Source organism: Scyliorhinus canicula, chromosome 4 (assembly GCF_902713615.1).
Source record: "Scyliorhinus canicula chromosome 4, sScyCan1.1, whole genome shotgun sequence".
NCBI lineage: Eukaryota > Metazoa > Chordata > Chondrichthyes > Carcharhiniformes > Scyliorhinidae > Scyliorhinus > Scyliorhinus canicula.
The window spans coordinates 106,995,541-107,021,192 of record NC_052149.1 but is presented as its reverse complement, the minus strand read 5'-3'; the positions used below and the strand labels follow the sequence as shown (position 1 = coordinate 107,021,192).

At 47.8% G+C, this 25,652-nt stretch overlaps 2 protein-coding genes across 9 annotated transcripts in view; both read left to right on the top strand.

Annotated features, from left to right (window-relative positions):
- Positions 1 to 25,652, top strand: part of LOC119964231 — a 901,051-nt gene that overhangs the window by 605,459 nt on the left and 269,940 nt on the right.
- Positions 1 to 25,652, top strand: part of LOC119964893 (procollagen galactosyltransferase 2-like) — a 255,040-nt gene that overhangs the window by 211,247 nt on the left and 18,141 nt on the right. For all 8 annotated transcript variants that reach the window (XM_038794979.1, XM_038794980.1, XM_038794981.1 and 5 more), the window contains 3 exons: positions 11,487 to 11,563; positions 14,738 to 14,844; positions 23,269 to 23,401. In XM_038794979.1, coding sequence (XP_038650907.1) covers positions 11,487 to 11,563; positions 14,738 to 14,844; positions 23,269 to 23,401 — 317 coding nt within the window. The remainder of the gene's footprint in view (positions 1 to 11,486; positions 11,564 to 14,737; positions 14,845 to 23,268; positions 23,402 to 25,652) is intronic.

The following is a 25,652-nucleotide window of genomic DNA, read 5'->3' as shown; positions in this document are numbered from 1 at the left end:
GGAACGCTGATGGGGGATTTAGGGGGTGGCAAAGGGTGGGCATCAGTAAATTGAGGGACCTGTTTATTGGCAGGAGGTTTGCGGGCCTGGGGGAACTGGAAGATAAATTTGGGCTCCCCCAAGGGAACATGTTCAGATACTTGCAGGTAAATGCATTTGCTAGGCGACAGGTAGAGGAGTTCCCTTTGCTGCCCTCGCGGGGGGCGATGGACAGAGTGCTTTCGGGGGTGTGGGTCGGAGAGGGAAAGGTGTCTGACATTTATAAGGTAATGCAGGAGGTGGAGGAGTCGTCAGTGGAGGAGCTGAAGGCTAAATGGGAGGGGGAACTTGGGGAGCAGATAGAGGACGGGACTTGGGCGGATGCCTTGGAGAGAGTCAACTCTTCCTCTTCATGTGCGAGGCTTAGTCTCATCCAATTCAAGGTGCTGCACCGGGCCCACATGTCCGGGACTAGGATGAGTAGGTTCTTTGGTGGTGAGGACAAGTGCACCAGGTGTTCGGGGAGTCCAGCGAATCATGCCCATATGTTCTGGGCATGCCCGGCACTGGAAGAATTCTGGAAGGGGGTGGCGGGGACGGTGTCGAGGGTGGTTGGATCCAGGGTGGGGACTCGCGATTTTTGGAGTTGCGGTGGAGCCGGGAGTGCAGGAGGCGAAACAGGCCGGTGTCCTGGCCTTTGTGTGCCTAGTAGCCCGGCGGAGGATCTTGCTGCAGTGGAAGGATGCAAGGCCCCCAAGTGTGGAGACCTGGATCAGTGACATGGCGGGATTTATAAAATTGGAGAGGGTCAAATTTGCCCTGAGAGGATCAATACAAGGGTTCTATAAACGGTGGCAGCCTTTTCTGGACTTCCTGCTTCCTGGCTCAAAGATAGGTATCTTGGTCAATAGCAGCAGCAACCTGGGAGGCGGGGGGGGGGGGGGGGGGTGGTGTTCGTTATTATTGTTTCTATTTTTTTTTCTATGGTTATGTAACTTAACATTGTGTTAATTTAAGTTGTTAATATGTTGTGTTGTTCATTGAGGTGGGGCGAATGTTTATGATTGCTATCATTATTGTTATTGTTGGTATTTTACTATGGTTCGATGTTGTATAAATACAAAATTCTTCAATAAAAAATTTTTTTGTTTTTAAATGGTGAAGAAGAGATTGGGGAGAGGTGGATCAGGCCCAGTAACACTACTGGTTTTCCAACACCTATTTTTGAATTCTTACAGCAAACCGATTGTCTGTCCTCTAGGTACCATTCACAGTTGTCGAAAAGTGAATTTTTCTCACACTGGACAGTCCAACTGGCCTAGTTGACTGGGCATTCGAATCAGGGCATTGGATTTGGTCAGGAAAAACAATGATTATATGATGAGATGTAAAAGTCACATCTATCCCTTTGAGACACAAATTGCACCTGAGTCTTTCAACAGTTTCTTGAAAACTAGCTGATGTAGATTTGAATTTGAAGTTTGTGTGAGACCATACTGGCTGAAGAGAGCTGAGAAATTGGAAACTTGCCCACATGTCCAATTGACTTCAAATTAATTCCTCATGTCCAATTGACTTCAAATTAATTAACTTTGAGGAGGGCAGGCGGGAAATTGCAATAATAATGACAAATGGGTCAGTTGAGCTGCTGATAGGACAGCGAGGAGAATCATATCCATAAAATTCACTGAACTGATAGGAAAGGAGCTGTGAGTAAAACAGCTGCTAGTTCATGAAGTCCCAACGCTGACAACACTTCAGGCATCTTGACCTTTATAAATGATCAGAAAAACAAAAAGCAGGCAGTGAATTTGACTTATTTGGGCTGGCGTCTGGAGACAAAAATGCTTAATTCATTTTGTCAGCAATTTAGTACAGCATCAGTCTCCCAACGCTCTGTGACCATTTTTTCATGCACAACGAAGATACAAGATACAATCGGTGCATTTCCATTTGACTCATATTGTCAAAGAGCAACATTCAGAGTGATTTTTAACCCAGCAAAATATGTATTCAAAAGGCAGCAGCAAACTTGAAAACCAGATTCTAGAAGGCATAGAATCCCTACAGTGCAGAAGGAGGCCATTCGGCCCATTGAGTCTGCACCAAGCTCTGAAAGACACCCTACCTAGGCCCAATCTCCACCCTATCCCCATAACCCCATATAACCTGCATATTCCTGGACACTAAGGGACAATTTGTAGGCAAGGCCAATCCACTTAACCGGCGCATCTTTGGACTATGGGAGGAAACCAGAGAACCTGGCGGAAACTGGAGCATTGAACAATTCTACCACAGCTTGGTATCAGAGCTAATTTTGTATCAGTTGACCTGGCACGCTGCCACCGGTGGTCACTGTGCACAACAATCCTGGCGCTGTCACTTTTCTGATCTGTAACTTGGAGCTGCTGAGGCCAATTGTGGCACTTAGACCCACAATAGCTGAGGTTGGCCAAATGGGTACAAACCTTTGATCTGAATATTGCAATGGCAGCTGATACATTTTTTACATTGAGCTGCTGGGAGCAGTCCTGTGGCTTATCAGTTTTACAATTCATTCAAGAACCTTTGACCCTTTGCAGTTTGCTTGGCCATTAGGAATCCCTGCCGGAATTTGTTGAAGGCTGGAATATGAGGTGAAGATTGAGCAATAAATCCCTTTTGATCTCTGCCTCAGAAAATTAACAAATGAAAATCACTTATTGTCACGAGTAGGCTTCAAATGAAGTTACTGTGAAAAGCCCCTAGTCGCCACATTCCGGCACATGTTCAGGGAGGCTGTTACGGGAATTGAACCATGCTGCTGGCTTGCCTTGGTCTGCTTTCAAAGCCAGTGATTTAGCCCAGTGAGCTAAACAGCCCCAGAGGATGTATAGAGATGAAAAAAAACTCATAATATAGCCCAGAGAGCTTATATTTCACATTTATAGCAGCTTTTGGCACATCTTGGTGATTAAATGGATTAATGAGGTGACAGTGCTTAAAGTGCTAAGTGTGCGTTTGCGAACATGCTTTCACACCCTGAAGGCTGGATGTGATCTGTTCCTTATCCACTTTCTTTGCTTATTTCTGACTTTGAAGACAGCAATAGCCTTTCTTTGGCATGGATCCTCGGGTTTGACAAGCGGCTACTATTTTGGTAAAGGTCTTGGCGATGGAGGCTATTAACCCTTGCCTGTGATGGACCAAATACGGGAGAGGGGAGGGGTATTAAGCCAAGCAATCCCTAGAATCCCTACAATGCAGAATGAGGCCTTTCAGCCCATTGAGTCTGCACCAACCCTCCAAAAGAGCACCCTACCTCGGCCCACTCCCATTCCCGTCACCCCACCTAACCTGCACGTCTTTAGACAATGATTGACGATAAAATGCATCTGTGTACATTTGAGTCTATTTGTCATGTATTCATCCGAGCTAGAGGAGGAACAGGCAATGTTTCTATGGAGCATTGGCATTTTGACATTGTAACGGTCATGGACTTTTTCATCAAGCAAAATTAATTGGTTTGAACGACAAACAAGACGCTATTGAGCTTCCCGATTCATTTGGAGCTTACTCTGATTGACCAGCACTGCAGAATATTAACAGCTTCATTTTACCAAATTTTAATTTAAAAATATACCCGTGCCAAATTTTAATGCGAATAGGAAGCCCTATTTTTGATTAGGAGGTGCCTTTCCCTGCTCCATTTCCTGGAAGGGAAGGTGTAGAGGGAAGGATGAGACTTGTAGCTGTGTCAGTGGCACTAACAATACAATTCACATTAGCATGACAGAAACCGGACACTATTGATCTCCTTGGTACTGCCTCTGCTGTGTGGCATTGAGCAATTGGAGAAAACCACCAAACAGATATACTCAAATGTATTACAAAGTAACACAGTGCAGGTTACATTCGTGGCCATTTGAAGTTGGGGTTTTTTATGCTAAATAATCATATGAATTAAGCAAAAAGTTAATTTTAATGAATTGCATAGAATTGACCCTGCAGGTATGTTAATATTTATGCTCCACATGGATCTCTTTCATCTAACCGTTACCTGCATGTCCTCCTATTATTTGCTCCTTCATCTACTTATCTAATTTCTCCTTAATTGATTCCTTATGGTAGAAAGTTACGCATTCTAACAACCTGCTGAGTAAAGAGTTTTCTCCTGAATTCCTTGCTGGATTTGTTAGTGATGACCTTTGTTTTGGAAGTGGAAATAAGTGGAGTTATCAGATCATTTCAATTAAGCAGTTTAAAAGAGTAGGTGGCAGTTAACTATGTGGACGTGAAGTTGTTGATTACTTTTGTTTCAAGTGTTTCTACCTCTTTACAGCTATATTGTTGATGCAACTCACACCCTTTCCCAGTGGAATACTGCAGCAGTTCCAGATAAATGACCAAACAGCATTTCAACAAATAACCAGCTTCTGCCCCAATGTTGAGAGCAATGCAGCACAAACATGGAAAGGCCATATGCCAACCTGATATACTTCAGTATTCTGATTAATTTATTTTTAAAAGGTTTGGCAACGGCAAAAAAATATAACTTGAAAGCAGCTCTGATTCAGATTGATGATCAAAGGCAACTGCATAAGTGAAATTCCATTTTTATTCCATTAGATTTCAAGGAAATGACATGCAAACAGCAGCCGTTACATTGGGGGTGCTGGTATTTATTTCTTGAAGAGGGAAATGAGCATTGATAATGAGACATTTATCTTTGGATTTTTAAAACAAGGGTTGGATTCTCCGTTCCTGAGGCTAAGTGCTGACGCCAACGGAGGATCTGTGGTGTTTCACGACAGGTAAATCGGCGCAAAACCCTCACCGATTCTGCTACCGGTGAGGGGCTAGCACCGGCGTCGCGTGAAACACCTGCGGAACGCACAAAAATGGTTGGAGAATAGCCAGGCTCGTGCTGCACATGCGGAGGGCTAACAGGATGCAGCCATGCATACACCTACACCCCCCCCCCCCCCCCCCCCCCATACGCATCGATCGGGCTGGAAAAGATGGCGCCAATTGTGCTGACCGCGTATTCGTCCACCTCGATCCCACAGCCCACCTCCTGGCCAACCCCACCACTCCCTCCAGCCCTGGCAGAAGCACCCCCGGCCAGCGGCACAGATCTCGGCTGAGTATTGCGGTCCTGGACACTGCCCGCATGCCCTCTCTCTCCCTCCACAGGCGCTATACGAGACCCGCACCATCAGAGGCGGAACATCGCGTGTGGACCCACTCATCACATTCCAATGGGGTTGCAACTGCGCGCGTCGTGCGTCTCGATTACGTCAATTTGGAGGGGGCCGGAGCATGGTGATCCGGCGTCAAGCCAGTGCCTGCCACGATTTCAGTATCGGGAGCCACCCTCTGCCCGATCGCCGTTCCGTATTCCGCTGCCGGGCTACGGAGAATCCCGCCCAATTTGTTTAAAGGACATTTCCCGGTCCTGTCATCAGATTCAGAACATGTTTCTGCATGTTTTCAGGACAGTGAGGCCCCTCCTCCTTTCTCACTGCACGATGTGTATGTCGTTGGCTCTCTGATATAAAGGGTTGACAGAGGTCACAATAAAGACCCCGCAGACATAAAATGAATAAATGACAAGTTGACCTGTCTTTGACGGCAGGGGCTGAAGGAGGGTTGCAGCTGATTTTCCACTTTCAAATCACATAGCACAATGTCACACTTGGCCAAATATCCAGTTACATAATGTCCAGCTGTCCATCAGTCTTATCCAAGTTTTACCACATTGGCAAAAAGTTGGGGGAAACCGTCAATCAAGTTCATATGGTTCTGTTTGTTCATGGGATGTGGGCTTTGCAGGCTACGCCAGAATTCATTGTCCATCCCAAGTTGCCCTTGAGAATGTGGTGGTGAGCTGCCTTCTTGAAAAACTTCAGTCCATGTCGTGTATACCCACAGTGCTGTTAGCCCAATGACAGTGTAAAAACGGCGATATAGTTCCAAGTCAGGATGGTGGGTGTCTTGGAGGTGAGCTTGCAGGTCATGTTCCCGTGCATCTGCTGCCCTTGTCCTTCTAGGTGGTAGAGGTCAAGGGTTTGGAAGGTGCTGCCAAAAGAGCCTTGGGGAGTTGCTTGGTGGGAATATATAATAAATGCATCTATGTTATGCACTGACAAAAGTACCCCAGGGCTAGGTAGCTTTGATAAATCACTAATTCTTTATTTCAATTCGTCTGTCTTCTAACACCCTGCAGTAACTCTTATATTCAGGTCATTTCCTGATTTATAGGATGAGGTATTCCAGCTCCAGCCCAACCAGCTGCCGGGATTGTCCAGTCACGGCCATATTTTCCATGAGTTGCCGTCATTATATTCACTTTCAACCAAATCATAATGAATCACCAATCATTCATTTGGTGCTACAACAGGACCCGCCTCAAGGCAATCAGCCAGGCGAAGGCTAAAACATCTACCCCTGCACCCGCCTGCAGGTCAGGCCGGTCCGACACTCCGAAAATGGCCTCTAGGGGACCCGGTTTCAAGTCCATGTGTAGTACCCCCGAGAAGATGCTAAAAACCTTCCTCCAATACCTCTCCAACTTCGGGCAGGACCAAAGCATATGTACATGGTTTGCGGGGCCGTTCCCACACTGCCCACTTGGGTAAAAAGGCCGGCAGGCATTGGAACAAAACAAAAATCGTGGCAACACATTCATTTTAATTGTCTATTCCTGACCAGCTAATGACAGAGGGTGATTGTCGCACCTTGCCAAGTCGGCCTTCACCCTCCCCACCAAGTTAGTGAAGTTGTACCTATGGAGCCCCCACCCCCAGTCCCGCGCCACCTGCACCCCCAGATACCTGAAGTGGGTTGTCGCTCTGCAAAATATCAGCCCCCCACTCCTGCCTCCACTCCCAGCCGGGGCATCATAAAATATTCACTCTTCTCAAAATTTAGGTTTTCCCCTGAAAACGTCCCGAATCTTTGGAGAAGTCCCATTTATGTTCCCCACTGATGTACACGGCTCTGAAATATTCAGCAATAGATCATCTGCGTACAAGGATACCCTGGCCAGGATTCTCCTATCCCACGGCCAAGTTCTGCCACCGGCGTCAAAAGCGGCGCGAGCCACTCCGGCGTCAATGGGCCTCCAGGCCCATGTATTCACCCCATCCTAGGCGGCTAGTACGGCGCCAGAGTGGTGTCTGCTGCTCCGGCGCTCGAAAGCCGGCGCACCACGGCCGCCGCGAGTCCACGCATGCGCACCACGGTTGGCACAAGCCGCGCATGTGCATGGGTTTCCGTCTCCGCTCTGGCCCCCGGGCAATATGGCGGAGCCCTACATTGGCCCGGTGCAGAGGAACATAGGCCCCCCATGGAACTAGCCCGCCCGCCGACCGGTAGGTCCCGTTCGGAAGCCAGACGTGGAGCCCCCCCCCCCCCCCCCCCCCGGAAGTCGGATCCTCCCACCAGGACGCCCCCGCAGCCAGAACTCCGAGGTCCTGCCAGATGGGACCATACGTAACCCACGCTGGCGCAACTCGGCGGGCACCTCTTAATAATAATAATAATAATAATAATAATCTTTATTGTCACGACTGGGCTTACATTAACACTGCAAAGAAGTTACTGTGAAAAATCCCTAGTTGTTTCTGTTTTACTCAACTCAGGACCTTCTCCTTCACATGGTACCTGTGAAAACAAGTTATCACCACCGTGGTCAGTTCATTCGCCTTCAGTTTAGGCCTCAATGACCAATGAGCCTGATCCAGTTCATGCTGGGAGGGATTTTCCCGCTCCCCCAGCAACTCCGCCAACATCTTGGCTAAGTACTCAGTTGGCCTTGGGCCCGCCACCCCTTCAGGCAGGCCCACAATTCTTAGGTTTTGCCATCTTAACCTATTTTCCAGGTCCTCCACCTTCGCTCTCAGTCCTCTGTTGGCCTCCACTACCCTCCGCAGCTCCTCACCAATCAAGGTGAACTGGTTGCTATGCTGCGACAAAGCCTCCTCTACCCACTTCAGCTTCTCTCCCTGCTCTCGCACCCACCAACACATTCATTGCTGCCATTATTTCCTTCCTCATCACCCCATGTGTTTGGCAAACTGTTTCTCAAATTCCACGGCCATCACTTTGGTCATCTTTTCCACTGTGTAGGGCGATCCAACCGACACCATCTTTTAAAAAATTTGTTCATGGGATGTGGACATCGCAGGCTGTGGCAGCATTTATTGCCCATCCCTAATTGCCCTTGAGGAGGCAGTTAAGAGTCAACCACATTTCTGTGGATCTGGAGTCACATGTAGGCCAGACCAGGTAACAATGGCAGATTTCCTTCCCTAAAGGACATTAGTGAACCAGCTCGTTTTTTCCCGACAATTAACAATGGTTTCATGGTCAGCATTAGACATTTTTAATTCCAGACTTTTATTGAATTCAAATTTCACCATCTGCAGTAGGGGGATTTGAACCTAGGTCCCCAGAGCATTACTCAGGGTCTCTGGTTTAGTACTCCAGTGACAATATCACTAAGCTACCACCTCCCTCTTTCCTGCTGCCAGGCTGAGGACTTTCACTCGAGGGCCAGCTTTTGCATGCCCCCTTCTTCACGGTGGCTTTCTTCCTGTTTTTAGACATCCCCTTCCTTCCTTAAATTTCCTGCGTCTGTTCATCTAAAAATTGCCTCTGGGATCGGGCATTAAGTACCAACAAGCTGAGCCGCAAGCAAGAGCTACCAACGTGCGACTTCCACCAACATGTCGCCACCGGTAGTCATCTGTTTGTGATCTAACCTGCCCGTTGGCGTTGGCAGAGTTCGCTTCCCGCAGTAGCATGGCAAGAAACCAATAATACCACTTAATCCCAATCTCCATACAATTAACGGGAGAGATCCCTTATTTAACGGCCTCCACAACAAGTAGTCACGCGGGCACCGGTTAGTACTCAGCTTAAAAAATGTGAAGATGGCGGAAGGACTGCTGCTGGCACCCGAGGAGGTGAGTAGCCATCTTCGCTCACAGGCAAAGAGCCTGGGGACACTAAGGTTGCTATCCCGGAGCCTGGAGTGGGGTGGGGGAGGAAGCGGGGGGCCAACCTGGGTCGAGATGGGCAGCCATCTGTAGTGGGGGGGGGGGGGGGGGGTGGGGGGGGGGGGTTGTGGAACAGCGGTTGTGGGTGCCCATGGTCTGGTCTGTGCTGTGGGGGAGAGGGAGGATTGGGTGTATCAGCACCCGTGGGTCTGCCATGCCCACGGACTGTGTGTTCCCATTCTGCTGGCAGCCCCAGCCCACCTGCGCCACCCACCACCCGTAAATTCCCCAAACCCCTTGACCGCGGAGGCTTCTATCTGCGCAGCTGAAGGCTATTGCAAATAGGGAATTGGCAATCGTAGTTACATGAGTACTTCAAACATCCCAAGTGGATCCTAGTGGGTAGGCGTAACATGTGGGTATTGTTGCCTAGTATCCCAATCGACCGTGGTGCCTGGATACTGTGCATGAACACTGCGGGAGGAAATACCACGAATGCAGTGGCCAACATTCAAATACTCCAGGACTGGGCCCCAGCATCGGGGACATTTGCCCAACCAGAGGGTGGATGTGTGCACCGCGAAAGGGACCAGCACCCAGTCCAGGTAATCTAACGTACGGGTGTCTGGAGTACAGCGTCTGGGGTCCGCTGCTGTCGGGGGTGGGGGGGCAAGAGATCATGTTGAGTTGGCACATGGCGTCTCCTCCTCCCAGTCGATACTCATAGGGCCCTGGAGTTCACCGCAGGACAGTGGGGTAGCTGAATCGAACCCCAGCTATCCCTGCATTATCTAGCTCTGTCATTCCTGGTGGCTCCCTAATGTCTGCAGCACAGTGTCAACTTCCTCGATGATGCTCCTCTGTGACTGGGACATGCTCTGGAGCGCCCAGGTAATTCCCACCTGCGACTGGGACATGTCCCCTAATGACCAGGACATGCTCCGTAGCACCTCGGCTATGCCCCACCTGAGACTGGGAGACCTCCCCTAGCAATCGGGATGTGCTCTGGAGGACCTCGCCAACGCCCACCGGTCGCAGTGCCTCATCAAGGTCCGCTTGGTACTGGGCCACATTCCCAAGCGACTGTGACACGATCGAGGCATGGCCATCACTGACTGAGCCGCGCCTTGGACACCTCCACTCATGCTGCCAACTTTGTGCGCCAGGCTCTCTACTGCAGTCGCCATCCTAGAAATGTAGTCCTGGGTGCCACGCATTGCCAGCACCATCTCCTGCGACTGTAGCCTTTGCCTCCACCAGGTGTGCATCAACAACTCTGGGGTGCTCACCAGAATATGCCCCAGAAGCCTGTCCACTACCATTGCGTATGGATGTGTATGTCTCGGCACTAGTGGAAGGTGGGATGACAGCTGTGACTGACGCACAACGGTGGCATCCTCGGAGCTCTCTTCCGAGGTATTCTCGTGGGCAGCGGGTTGGGTGAGGACAACCACCCCGGATGGGCCGGTACCGTCAGATGAGGATCCTGCGGGAAAATGGACATGTGGTCAGTGGGAGAGATGGGTCATTCTGTATGGCATTAACAACTCATGTATGACAGTTCATCTGGGTGGGGGCTGGTGGACCCTCAACTCTGCAGCTTATGCTGACCTCTACGCTGGTGACAAATCTTTCCTCAGCCTCCCTCGCGACCTACAGGTACCGTTCCTCGGACAGGTTGAGGACTCTAATGTCCAGCATCCCACCACCCGTCTGCGCCCTCTCCCATCTGCTGTAGGCCAACTTCTCCTGTGGGGACACGGGAGGGGAGGGGGGTTGGTAGTGTTAGCTTCACACGTCGTTCATCGCAGGAGCGGGTGGCCTGGGGTGGTGTATGGGGGGGTGGTGTATGGGGGGGATGGGGGGGGGGGTGTAGCGTGGGTGGTATTGCTGGATATGGGTGGGCCAGGGCACAAAACAGTGCTGGGTGGGGACAGTGCCAGGCGCATTTTTGTAAAGGGGGGGTCGGTGGGGCGGGGGTCCAGTGCCAATCCACCCGTGCAGCCCGGTGGAGGTCATTGATCTTCTTACAACACTGGGTGCCGGTCCACTTGGTCACATTCCCCGAGCTGACGGCCACTCCTCCCAGGCACAGGCTGCACTGTGGCTGACCCTCCGAGACACTTGTGGGGGGAACACGGCATCCCTTCTTACCTCGACCGCGTCCAGTAATCTGCCCAGGTCATCATCCCCGAATCGTGGGCAGGTTTTCTCGGAGGCATGGCTGCAAGCTGTGTGGGGTTGGCTGTGCAGGAGTGATTTAAGTGCTGCTCCCCCTTTGCTAGTGGGGTCTGGTGGGCGCGGTCCCGGAGAACCAGCTGGTGGGACCATCATTTGCATTGTGAAGCTCGCGCAGCCTCGTTATGTGGACTAATTAATGTTTTATAGCCTCGCCTTGCCAAGCATCAGGAAGCTTGCGACAGTTCCCCCTCACTACCACACTTTGAAATATTTCTGTTAAATCGCGCCCTTTATAAACCACAGCCAATTACGTGCACTGCTAATTGCCCCTTTGTTTTGCAGTTGACCATCCCCCCATGGAACCTTCCAATAATGTTTCTATACCCGTCAGACATGCGGACAAGATGGGATTCGATGAGGTAAGAGAAAGGGCCACACAGTCATTGCTGAACATCTGGTCAGAAACAATTACTGAAGTATGAAAGACCATGAAAAGTTAGAGCTAAAACACCAACTTTTTAGAGTGATCTTTGCTGCAGCAAACCAGAATCCAATGAGTAGAATTTGGGTCTAAATTAGCTTCAGGAGGTATAGGCTACTGCTCAGAATTAAATTACTTTGTAACCGACTATTCCACAAGGATAATAATCTTCCAGGAATATAATATATCAAAATTACTGTCCATTGTGTTGGTTAAACTCATCCTTGACTGTTTTAGCTATAGTAATGTAGTTGTGGTGGAATAAAATACTATATTAACATGTGATAATCGATTGAAAAGCTTATTTACAGCTGTGATATAACAACAACATGAACAGATTGATATTACTATAAAAACATTTATTTACGCACTCCCTTGGGATTGAGGATGAGTTGCTTCCACTCCAGTTTGTTGCGTTCAAAGATGGTGGATCAGCTCAATGCGTGATCTGCAGCCTCTGCCACACATGGACAGGTGGTGCTTGAAGGATCGCTTAAGTGGGATGTTTGGAAGTTTGTTTGCTCTTTCCGATGCCTTGACTTGGGCCTCTGCGTGTTCCCGAAGAAGCCGCTTGATTTGTTTGGTGCCTTGCCGAATAACCTTGACCATTTTGGTGGTCACAAGCCAATGTCTCCCCATGAGGAGGTGTGGATGTTTGATATCTTCAGGGATGTTATGAGGCCATCCAGAAGCATTTCCGCTGTCCTCCTGCGAATCTCCTGCCACAACTGAGTTCCAAACAGAACAGTTGCTTTGCTGGTGCCTAGCATATGAGCGCTATGTTGTGCCCAGTGGAGCTGGTTATGAGTGAGTAATGACTCAATGTCAGACACGTTGGCTTGGCAGAGGGTGCTCCCCATTGAACTGTCTTTCTTGCCACTGGATTTGGAAATCCAATGCTGGTGGCATTATAAATAGAACAGTGCGTGAAGCATTAGCTTGGCCTCTAATTATTAGTATTGCATCTGGAAATTCATTTGATACATTTTGTAAGCAAAATCAATCCATTAATTAAAAAAGGACCTGACTAATGAACTGGTTAATTAATTAATAGAATCCGTGTTGTTGGCTTAACAGCAGTTAATTCAGATTGTATTTAAATCGCTCCCTTAGCTCTTGGTAAATGTAATAGCTGATGTCGCGTTTTTCTTTCATTGCTCATAATATTGCCTCGATAAAATCGGGATGTGTGAAAGTGTATCACATTAGTCACAATTGAAAGTGTCACCCATGCAAATCCTGCAAAACGTTCAAACTTAATTGCCTCGAACGTCAGCAACAACAAACTAGAAGAATCAATGAGGAATGTAGGAGTGTGCTAAATAACAAGTGTCATTTTCTGCTGGATCCACTGCCTCTCCCTATGGGGAGGATCCGTGTTTTATAAATAGTGTGTGAGTCTGCAGTCTTTCTGAAATGAAAAAATGAAAAATGAAAATTGCTTATTGTCACAAGTAGGCTTCAATGAAGTTACTGTGAAAAGCCCCTAGTCGCCACATTCCAGCACCTGTCCGGGGAGGCTGGTACGGGAATCAAACCGTGCTGCTGGCCTGCTTGGTCTGCTTTAAAAGCCAGCGATTTAGCTGAGTGAGCTAAACCAGCCCCTTCAATGAAAACTGTTTTTCACTACTGGATGTGTCCTTCCACAACAAATAGGTTCCGTGGACTCAAAGGGGCAGCTGATTAAATCCTATCCTCCCAACCACTCCCAAGAGGTGTAAGTGCAACCCAAACCAACTTGTCTTCTGATCCACTCTTGCGCCCTAGAGATTGCTCAGCCCCTCCAACAACACTATGACAGAGATAGAGGGAAATACGATACAGGGAGAACTGCAATGAGAAACCCATTTCTGCTCACAGTGTGGAATAGCACCTTGGAATTCCAACACACTGTTCACCACTCTCCGCTATCCCTTCTTACAGAACCCCGTATATTCACTTATCTGCCCTAATTGAAGCCATTCCCAAACATAGCCATGAATGTGCTGAGTATTCTGTCCACCCAACGGATCTTCCGGTGGTCATGATTGGATCCTTACATATGGCATTGTGCTCAGGAATTGACGATACACTAGCACTTCCATTATTCCCACCCCATCCTACACCAACACCATGCCAGAGCCTGTCAACTTAGGCGCAGGATTCAAACTTGCCACAAGCGATGCTTCTGGGATAAGGATAAAATATTGGGTCTTGCCAACAACAAATTCAGCGTTGAATCACTTTCTGCTTTGAGTAATAAATATGTTTGTGGGCTGCATGGTGGCGCAGTGGTTAGCATTGCTGTCTCACGGCGCTGAGGTCCCAGGTTCGATCCCGCTCTGGGTCACTATCCGTGTTTGCACATTCTCCCCGTGTTTGTGTGGGTTTCGCCCCCACAACCCAAAGATGTGCAGGGTAGGTGGATTGGCCACACTAAATTGCCCCTTCATGGAAAATATTAATTGAGTACTCTAAATTTATTTTTTTTAAATATGTTTGTGATTTCATTCATTAAGTATTCCATCTCACATCTGATCTCAAAAACTGCAGAGCAAGAGATATTTACTGGGTCGACTGACAGAGTAGTGTGATAATCCTGTTGACTCATCGATTGATGAGTTTTGCAACAATGCCAATTACTTATTGATTAAGAGTCTTGTGATAATCCAGACTCACCAAATGACAAGAGTAATGCGTTAATCTCATTGGCTCATCGATTGATGGAGAACGATCAACAAACTTCCTTACACTTTGAATGGTACTTTGAGATCTTTCCCATCCACCTGAATGGTATTATGGGATCTTTCCCATCCACCTGAAAGAATAAAATTATTTGACTTTGAATCATTATTACTTATCTTTTGTTGATGAATGGGTAGTGGCGGTGAGAATGTTACGACAACTGATAATTTAGCCATTAGATGTTGACCCACAATCATGTTTTAAAGACTGGTTCTAAACAAAACACAGCAAGTATTCAAAGCAAGTGGTTTACCTTGTGTGTTAAGAAAATGTTCCCAGTGTGCCTCATTGAAGGGATAAAACATCAGCGGTATGTAAAAGCCCTCAAGGTGGCAGGTATCACCACCAAGTCAGTACCTATAATCAGTTAATGTGAACTTGTGTTTAGATCTTCATGATAAACCTCAAGCGCAGGACAGACAGGAGGCAACGAATGTTCCGCACACTTTATGAACAGAACATTGACGTCAAAGTGGTAGATGCTGTAGATGGGAAGTAAGTACCGAATATAAAGAAAAAACATACAATCACCCCATATAGTTTCCGTTTACCCATCAAAGAGTGAAATTATATTACTTTCCTTCAGCGTGTACTGCTTTTGGTAAAATGTTATTTATTGGAGAAAATGTATTGGAGACAGTGCACCCCTGCTCGCGGGTTTCCCAGCAGTGTGGGGTGGCTTCAATGGGAAATCCCATTTACAAGAGATGGGAAGAGAGAATCCCGCTGCCAGCGAACGGCGGGTCGCTAAGAAAAACGCGGCTGGAGGACCGGAAAATCCAGCCCCTGGTACCTTTTTCACTTGACTTGGGTGGCTGCTTGGTTGTTAATGCAGCTAGCTGCTAAAATGGGCCATCTTTCCACTGAAACTCAGGACTCATGTGCTACTTGCTGGAGTTAAAATTAACTTAAAAGTTTCCAATACAATTATTATATAGGCATGATAAATAGACCCTATATTATTTTTTTTTTTTAGAAATATTTTATTGAGGCATTTATAATTTTAACATTTTGAACAACAGAGATCCAACACGTGCAAAAACCCCACAATAACATACTCAACACCCCCAGCCCTAAACCCTAACTACCCATACATTACATTCCCTGCCCTTATTTGTCACTTCCGTGCCTCCCACCCTGCTGATGGTCAATTCTCTTTGAAAAAGTCAATCAACTGCTGCCACCTCTGAGTGAACCCCTGTTATGAACTCCTTAAGGCAAACTTAATTTTCTCCAACTTGAGAAATCCTGCCATGTCACTGACTTAAACCCCCGACTTTGGACGCTCCGAGTCCCTCCATCCCAGCAAAATCCATCTCCGGGCCACCAGGAGGCAATGGCCAAAACATCGGCCTCTCTCCCCCCTGGGCTGCCGGGTTTCCGGCACTCCAAATATTGCCGTCTCTGGACTCATAGAGTCATAGAATTTACAGTGCAGAAAGAGGCCTTTCAGCCCATCGAGTCTTCACCGGCTCTTGGAAAGAGCACCCCACTTGAGCCCATGCCTCCACCCCATCCCTGCAACCCCACCTCACCTTTTTGGACATTAAGGGCAATTTATCATGGCCAATCCACCTAACCTGCACATCTTTTGCCTGTGGGAGGAAACCGGAGAAAACCCGCAGACACGGGGAGAACGTGCAGACTCCGCACATGACCCAAGTCGGGAATCAAACCTGGGACCCTGGAGCTGTGAAGCAATTGTGCTAACCACTATACTACCATGCTGCCCAGTAAACTCGGAGTCACCCTCCCTTCCAAGACCTCTGACATGACATCTGAAAATCTCTGCCAAAATCCCCTCAGCCTCGGATACACCCAAAACATATGTACATGGTTCGCAGGACTTCCCCCACACCGACCACACCTGTCCTCCACCTCCTTAAAAAACGTACTCATCCGGCCATAGTCATATGAGTCCTGTGCACCACCTTGAACTGGATCAGGCTATGCCTGGCACACTACGAGGATGCATTGACTCTCCTCAGGGCCTTCTCCCATAACCAGACTTCCAACTCCCCTCCCAGCTCTTCCACTTCCTCTTCACCTCCCCTATTGGAACCCCTTCCCACTCCATCAGTTCCTTATATATTTCTGAGACCCTCCCCTCCCCAGCCCCTGCTTTTAACATCACCTTATCCTGTAGCCCCCTTAGTGGGAGGCGAGGGAAGCTCGGGACCTGCCTCTGAATAAAATCCCTGCAGGTACCGGAGCCTGTTCCCACCCGGCAACTCAAACTCTTCCTCTAGCTCCTCCAAGCTCAGGAAACCCTCTCAATGAAGAGATCCCCAAATCTCTCAATCCCTGCCCGCTGCCACCTCCTGAATCTCCCATCTAGCCTCCCCAGAGCGAACCAATGATTATCACAAATCGGTGACCACACCGACGCCCCCTCCAGTCTCATGTGCTGCCTCCATTTCCCCCACACCCTCAGGCCTGCCACTACCGCTGGGCTTGTGGAGTCCCGAGCCGGCGAGAAGGGCAGAGGTGCCGTTAACAAAGCCTTAAGACTCGTGCCCTTGCAAGATGCTGCCTCCACTCGCTCCCACACCGACCCCTCCCTCACTATCCATTTCCTAACCATCGATATATTAGCCGCCCAGTAGTAATTAATAAAGTTTTGAAGGGCCAAGCCCCCCTCCCCGCTCAAGAAGGATCTTCTTCACTCTCGGGGCTTTCCCGGCCCATATAAAACCCAAGATCGCCATACTCATCGTTCTTTAGGGATGAAGATTGGAAGACACTGAAAGACGAACAGAGACCTTGGGAGGACTGTCATTTTCACAGTTTGTACCCTCCCCGCCAGTGACAGCGGGAGCACGTCCCACCTACGGAAGTCCCCTTTCATTTGCTCAATCAACCTGCCCAAATTTAGTTTATGAAGCTGACCCAAGTCCCTTGCCACTTGAATCCCCATGTATCTAAAACTCCCTCCCACCACTTTGAATGGCATCTCCCTCAGTCTCCTCTCCTGCCTCTTGCCTGGATCACAAAAAACTCACTCTTGCCCATATTCAGTTTGTAACCTGAGAACCAACCAGATTCCTCCAGTATCCCCATAATTCCTGCAATTACCCCCAATGCATCTGTTATACAATGATGTAGAGATGCCGGCGTTGGACTGGGGTGAGCACAGTAAGAAGTCTAACAACACCAGGTTAAAGTCCAACAGGTTTGTTTCGAATCACTAGCTTTCAGAGCACTGCTCCTTCCTCAGGTGAATGGGAGGAAGGAGCAGTGCTCCTTCACCCGAGGAAGGAGCTGTGCTCCGAAAGCTAGTGATTCAAAACAAACCTGTTGGACTTTAACCTGATGTTGTAAGACTTCTTACTCTGTTATATAAAGGAGCAAATCATCCGCATAGAGCGAGACCCTATGTTTCACACCCCCCCTCACTATCCCCTGCCAAATATTCAATGCTCTCAGCACCATTGCCAAAGGCTCTATGGCGAGGGCAAACAGTAATGGGGAGAGTGGACACCCCTGTCTTGTCCGCGGATCAGACTAAAATATTCTGATCAAACCCGATTATTCCTTACATTCGTCACCGGTGCCTGATATAGCAACCTGTCCAATCCACAAATCCCTGCCCAAACCCAAACCGAACCGAAAAAACGGCAAATACAAAAGAAACCCAAACATCAAAAACCCAAAGTTTTTCACAGCATAGATCAGTTCACCTCATTCAAATTCAAGGTCCTCCTTGCCCTGCTAGTCCATTCTCCTTCATGAGGTCCGTTGCCTCCTCCACCGAGCCAAAGTACAGTTCCCGGCCCCCATAGGTCACCCACAGGCGAGCCGGGTACAGTAAAATAAATTTAACACCTTTCTTGTACAGGGTCAATTTGACCTTATTAAAGCTCGCCCTCTTCTTCGCGAGCTCTGCTCCCAGGTCTTGGTACATCCGAATCTCGACGCCTTCCCAAGTGCATCGTCTCGGCTGCCTGGCTCTCCTCATGATGTGTTCCTTTTTCACACAGTGCCCTGTGGGCCCTATCCACCTCCGTGTTCAATACCCAATTAAGGATGACAGGTGGATCAAGGAATGTAAGACTCAATAAGAAGGACGGTGGCAAAGTGGTTAGCACTGCTGTCTCACAGTTCCAGGGTCCCAGGATCAATTCCGGCCTTGGGTTACTGTCTGTGTGGAGTTTGCACTTTCTCCCTTTGTCTGCGTGGGTTTCCTCCGGGTGCTCCTGTTTCCTCCCAGTGTCCAAAGAAGTGCAGGTCAGGTGGATTGAACATGCTAAATTGCCCCTAGGTTACAGGGATAGGGTGGAGGTGTACGCTTAAGTGGGGCCGGTGCAGATCCAATGGGCTGAATGGCCTCCTTCTGTACTGTAAATTCTATGTCATCAGCAATATCCAAACATATCCAGATAATATCCCATGGGCGGAAAAGTAGCACAGTCGTTAGCACTGTTGCTTCACAATGCCAGTGACTTGGGTTCGATTCCCAGCTTAGGTCACTGTCTGTACGGACTTTGCACGTTCTCCCCGTGTCTGCATGGGCTTCCTCCGGGTGCTCTGGTTTTCTCCCACAAGTCCCGAAAGATGTGCTTTTTAGGTGAATTGCACATTCTGAATTCTCGGTCGGTGTACCCGAACAGGTGCCGGAGTGTGGCGAATAGGGGCTTTCCACAGTAACCGCATTGCAGTGTTAATGTAAGCCTACTTGTGGAACTAATAAAGATTATCATTAGGAGAGCTGAGCACTGACAGAGGAGAGAGAAACCTAGGGTCACTGCAGAATGGAGGCGTTCATGATGGCCTTCCTCTTCAATGGTTAAAAAAATTGTAAAGGCCTTAGGCTGGAGGTGTGGCCCTCCAGAAGAATGCTGGGCTGTTCCTGAATCCTGTGAGCATTGCAGCCAGAAGACCATAAAATGATAAGATGTAGGAGCAGAAGCAGGCCATTCGCCCCATTTAGTCTGCTCCACCATTCAATGAGATCATGATTCATCGGATGATTCTTAACTCCACTTTCCCACCTTATCCCCCAACCCATGATTCCCTTACTGATTGAAAATCTATTTACCTCAGCCTTGAACATACTTAATGACACAGTCTCCTCAGCCCTTTGCGGTGAAGACATGCCACCATTTCCTTACTCTCTGAGGGAACAAATTCCTCCTGATGCTACCAGTTAAATGAACCATGCATGGCCCAGTGACCTACCAGTGACAGGCGACCTCCAGCGTAATAACAGTTTATATATGAGAAGAGCAGAGATAAACATGTAATGGTGATAGTAGAACAACGGGCTGCTAATCTAATTACTCCCTTTCACTGTCCACCCTCTACCCACACGCGCACAAGACAGGCACACAGTGGGAAGAGGAACAATCAAAATAATGGGGGAATTAAATGGGAATGAGAGATGAGTATCTTCACTGCTGAGGTTGTAGTCTCTGTAGTCGACTATTTTCTCGGGACCTGAACTGTTGAAATCACCAGCTGGTTTGGATCTTCTGGCTGGAACATTCAGGCCAGATCCTCAGGTTGTGGGATCCCCTCTTAGGGTGACACTTTAACTTGTGTTCACCTGGGCCTTACGATAGAAGATGCACTTTAGGTCCATTCAGTTTCTTATCTGTTGTCAGCTTTAGCAGACTGACTAATAGCTTGCCTTAGTTAAAGAGAGTATCAGAGCAGCAGCTTTCACAAGGCCTTAGAGATATATGGTAACCTTATAGGGAGAGGAATGCCATTGAGTCTACACTGACCCTTCAAATAAGCAGTCTACCAATACCCACTTCCCCCTATTCCTGTAATCCCATAACCTAAACTGCACATCCCGGACACTAAGGGACAACTTATCATGGGCAATCCACCCAACCTGCGCCTCTTTGGACTGTGGAAGGAAACCGGAACACCCGGAAGAAGCCCACACAGGCATGGGAAGAACGTACAAACTCGACACAGAGTTGACCCAAGCCGGAATTGAACCGAAGTTTGAACCCAGGTTCCTGGCGCAGTGAGGCTGCAGTGCCACCGTGCCGTCCCAATGGAGCCAATTTGCTGCTGAGCAAGTCCATCAAATTGTGACATTACCAGACCATTCCAAAACACATTGTACTGGGTTGGGGGGGGGGGGGGGATCGCACATTCTACTGGGGTGTTCTTGGACCAGACATGTCACATTAAATCGGGATGGGGGTATCTTTACAACAGAAGCCAGCATAACAAAAGATTAATTATTAATTAATTATTAATTAAGATGTTACGTACACTCGACTGCATGATGTCATCATACAAGGCTGGCCAGCATTTTCTGGGAACTTCCTCTTGACCTCAATGAGCCATGTTTGTTGCTTTTAGAGAGAAACTAACTATTCAAAATGGTCTAATCCTGCTAGGTCAACGGTTCATCATTCCGCTGCTCTCCAATGGTACCACACACAAGTCCATAAAGGGTACTCCAGACTGGATACAACTAAGACCAGGGCCACAGAGTCAGAGTATTAGCCCTTGATGCAAGGGGTCTCCAGTTGCTACCTTGCAACACATTTAACCCACACCAAACAAAAGAGCTCTTACACTTACATGAGGTCCCTGATGTACCGTGGGCATTCATGGCAGTAGATATTTTTGAATGGGACGGCAAGCAACGCCTGGTATTGGTGGATCCGTACTCTGGCTGGTTTGAACTGGACTATTTGGCAAGTACAACCAGCAGTTTGGTAATTGTAAAACTCAAGAGGCACTTTGCCACACATAGCACACTGCAAAAACTCATGACCGACAATGTCCTCCAGTCTCTGCTGAATTCCATCCTTTGGGATTTTCATCACGTACCAAACTGCCCTTTATGTCCACAGTCAAATGGTTTTCCTGAGAGAGCTGTACTCTCCGTCACATATCTTCTTGGAGAAGTGTACGCGGGACAACATTGATTTCTAAGCTGCACTTCAAAGCCTATGTAATGTTCGCTGGAAGGGCCTGCCTTGCCAACTCAGTGGCTGTTCTCTAGACACACCAGGAACATGTTCCCGACCACTAATGCCATGTGTTACAGCCAGATTTGTACCAACCGATGAAGTGTTGATACAACGCAAATTAAACAACAAGTCACATTATAACAAACACACCCATGCTCTGTGTCGTCTAGCACTGGGCAAAGGGTCCATATGCGTATCACATGAGGCTGTAACCATTGACCAGTCAACAACAAGGCTTTGTACCCCAACAGCTTAGTAGCGGCCTTCAATGGCGAACAATATATACGCAATCACCATCACATGATGCCAATAGCCAAGCCACCACCAGTAGCTGATTACTCAGATTAACCACTGTTCCTGGACCTCAGGCCCCACATGTTTCCCTCAACCGGATGCTGTTGGACTCCTGCGTGGCAAATCCAAGGCCTTCAAACTGGACAAACGATACATCTTCCGTGCCCACCACAATGCACACTGCCAATAGGACAGTCCCACCGGCAGTATCAGGACTTCATCATGTCTTAAAATGCCCAGACTTACCAAAATCATTCCATGAGTTTTACTTTCTCCCTTCCCCAACCTGTTCTGCGAGGAGGTGGAGGAGTGCACACAATGGACACACAACGTGCTATTCACTGGTTGCAAGAGCCAAGTTGAAGTTCTATTGTTCAAATGCACACACTGGGCACAGAACAGTCTATGCACCAACTGCATGAGCCAAATTGATGTTTTATTGTTTGTATCGACTGTTGTACACTCCTGTAAATTAGTTGTACGTAGTTATACGCATAAACTGTTCCATCTTACACTGCTGGGGGCCCAAACTAAATGGGGAGGATGTAGACCGGGTCATCACGTGGTTACGTGACTGTGTGATGATGCGGTCATGTGGATCACCACGGGGGCGGAGCTGAGCAGGGATACCTGGGACCTCGGGCAGTCGATGTGTTAATGAAAATTTGTATGTTTAGTTAATAAATCTCTTGTTTGTTGAAAGTTCCTTGTGTAGTCGTTGATTTAACGGACCATGCAGAACTACATCAGCCTCAGCTTCTCCAATCTATCCATATAACTGAAGTTCCGCATTCCTGGAACCATCCTTGTGAATCCTTTCTGAACCCTTTTGAATGCCTGTTGTTCCTTCCTAAATTGTGATGACCAGAATTGGAGATAATACTCCTGTCGAGGCTAAACCAGTATTTCAGACAAATCCATCATAACTCCTTCATTGTACTCTATACCTAGAATGCTGTATGTCTTAACCGATTTTTAAATCTGCCCTGCCACCTTCAATGATATACCTCTAGGCCCCTCTGCTCCTGCACCCCCTTTAGAGTTGTATCCTTTAATTTATATTGCCCCTCCTCATTCTTCATACCCAAAAGAGTCACTTCACATATCTGTGCATTGCATTTCATCTGCCACTTGTTCACCCAATCCACTATCCTCTCAGAGCTCATAAAGCATCCAAGTTTTGTGCCATCTTCAAATTTTCAAGTTGAGCTCTGCATACAAAGGTCTAGGTCATTTATATACAGTATGTCAGGAAAGTAAGTGACCCTAACACCGATCCCTGGGAATCCCACTATACACCTTGCTCCAGTCCAAAATAAGAAGTGTTGGAGTTAACCCAAGCAGAATAGTTTTGGTCTTGCCAAGGTTCAGATAACTTGAGATTAAACAAGCAGGCCCGAGGTTTATGCTGCAATCAGTATTTATCACTATCAGCTCATTACAGGTTTTCAAACCGTGATCCATGTGTCATCAAACAGTATGATAATATAAGATTGAGAGTCTTACGTTCCAAACCTTCCATTTGATTGGGTGTAGTTGAACTGGGGCATGATAATGACAGGAAATGCCATAGGCTCTGCTGTCATTCCAGATTATTGCACCCAAGGCTGGCTCTTTCCATAATATGTCATAACCCAGCTCAGAAATAGGGTACCATAATATGACAGACATTTTGTATTGACAGAGCCCTCAACACAAGTCATCTGAAAGCCCTCAACATCGAAATGTTACCAGGATATCATGACCCTTACTCAGGAAGAATACTGACACGGGGAGAAATAGGCTGCTTCCTGAGTCATTATTACATCTGGAAAGAGGTAAGACGATTGATCCTCATGACATGTTCACCTATTTCAGGCAATTGTAGCTGTGTTGTCATTTAAAAGTGTGGTAGGCAGCATGGTGGCGCAGTGGTTAGCACTGCTGCCATACGGCACCAAGGACCCAGGTTCGATCCCAGCCTCGGGTCACTCTCTGTGGAGTTTGCACATTCTCCCTATGTCTGCAGGCATTTCTCCGCCACAACTCAAGGATAGGTGGATTGGCCACACTAAATTGCCCCTTAATTAGAAAAGAAAAACAAATTATTCTTAATTTACAAGTGTGGTTATCTACCTCCAGAGATTCCATTCGAGCTCCTAATGCTTTAAGAATGCTCTGTGACTTGAAATGAATGCATCTGGAGATTTAAAAAATAATTTAGTGTACCCAATTATTTTTTTCCAATTAAGGGGCAATTTAGCTTGGCCAATCCACCTAGCATGCACATCTTTGGGCTGTGGGGGCCAAACCCACACAAACACGGGAAAAATATGCAAACTCCAGACAGACAGTGACCCAGAGCCGATTTCGAACCTGGGACCTCGGCGCCGTGAGGCAGCAGTGCTAACCACTACACCACCGTGCTGCCCCACCTGAAGGTTTTATGCTGCTGATGTAGAAACATCAATTCAGAAACAAAGACCGGAATTTTACCATTGAGGGCGGGACCCAGATTGCAATGCCTCGTGAGATCTTGTTAGATCTTGCGAAACTTAACGAACATCATAAATCTCACGAGAGGCCTCTCGCGAGGTTTACCGGCTTTGTTGCATCTCCGAGAGTTGGGCCCGATGAAGCCGGTAGATTACGCCCACTGTCCATACATTTCTGTACTGCAACTCTTGTACATAACTCACCATGGAAGCCTTTTTGAATCAACAAAAAAGTGAACATTAATCTTGCAAGATCATTTGTTTGACTTGCAGCTGTTAGCCATTTTATAGAACTACTACCAGAGAACTTCCAATATCACCCTGAATCTCTCAACTGGAAGCAAATGTACATTTAGTTTCGATAGCGCATTGAATGGACAAAAGCAAAACATAACCAGATCACCGGGTGTGATTTTTCAGGCCACCGCACAAATTTGGCAGCTAAATCTCACAAGAGGGCCGGAACGGGATTTGCGCTGGTGAAATCTCGGTTTCAGATCTTCCCCACACCCTGCCAGTGACGTGGTCAGGTTCACGCCCAGAAAGGGCAAGAACCTGATTTCCATGAATTTAAATATCTTCACACTGTACCTTCCAGCCCTGTGTGATGTTTAGCCCTGGTGCTGTGATGTAACGCCAGCATGACTCACTATTGATCTTGGGACTCGAAATCCAGTCATGTTGGCCACACTGGGTGTACAGAGGTGCCTGGAGGCTCCAGGGTTGAGGGCTGAGGCTGGGCAATGGCAGTGCCAGGGGGTTGTGCTGGGGTCAGTGCTGTGGGGCAGTGAGAGGGGGAAAACCCTTCTCCTTGGGGGGGGGCTTTCTAGTGGGGGAGAGGGGTGTGTGTCAGTGAATGTATGGGATGGTAGAGTGGGAGAATGCCCTTCCCGATGTTTTTTGTGGTGGAAGGGGGGGGGGGGGGGTGGGATTCTCCATGTATGCGGGGGGGAGGGGTGTGGGAATGGGAGGTAGCTCAGTGTTCTTGCTGATTGGTGCACCCTTTACAAGTGGCGCCCCTATCTCTATGTGGCCAGGTTTGCAGCTCCATGAGGCTCAGTCCCACCAGAGTGGGACTAAACACGCACACCAATTATTTTATTTTCTGACAAAGTGTTGGAAGATCTGGTTAGAAAACCTGGCTGTGTTTTTGGGATCAACACACCAGTTTTTCAGTCAGAACCTGATACTTGGCCGTTTGTTTATAAAATCCCACCCATCATCTCTCCTTCTGAGGATAAAATGGTTTTACTTGATTGATTTGTATTACTTATACAATGGGGTTTGCTGGACAAATTTACCAGCCCCTCCACTACCACTTGCGATCTTAAAACAAAATTATTTAAATTTATAAAAATAAATTTAGAGTACCCAATTCTTTTTTTTCCAATTAAGCGGCAATTTAGCGTGGGCAATTCACCTACGCTGCACATCTTTTTGGGTTGTGGGGGTGAGACCCACGCAGGCACAGGGAGAACCCACTTGTGATCTTATATAGTAGCCAAGTCACCTCAGTTACGGTAACTTTTCCTGTTATATGTGTATTGAGCTGACAACAAGACATGACATGAGTTATGCATTACCAGATCCAAGT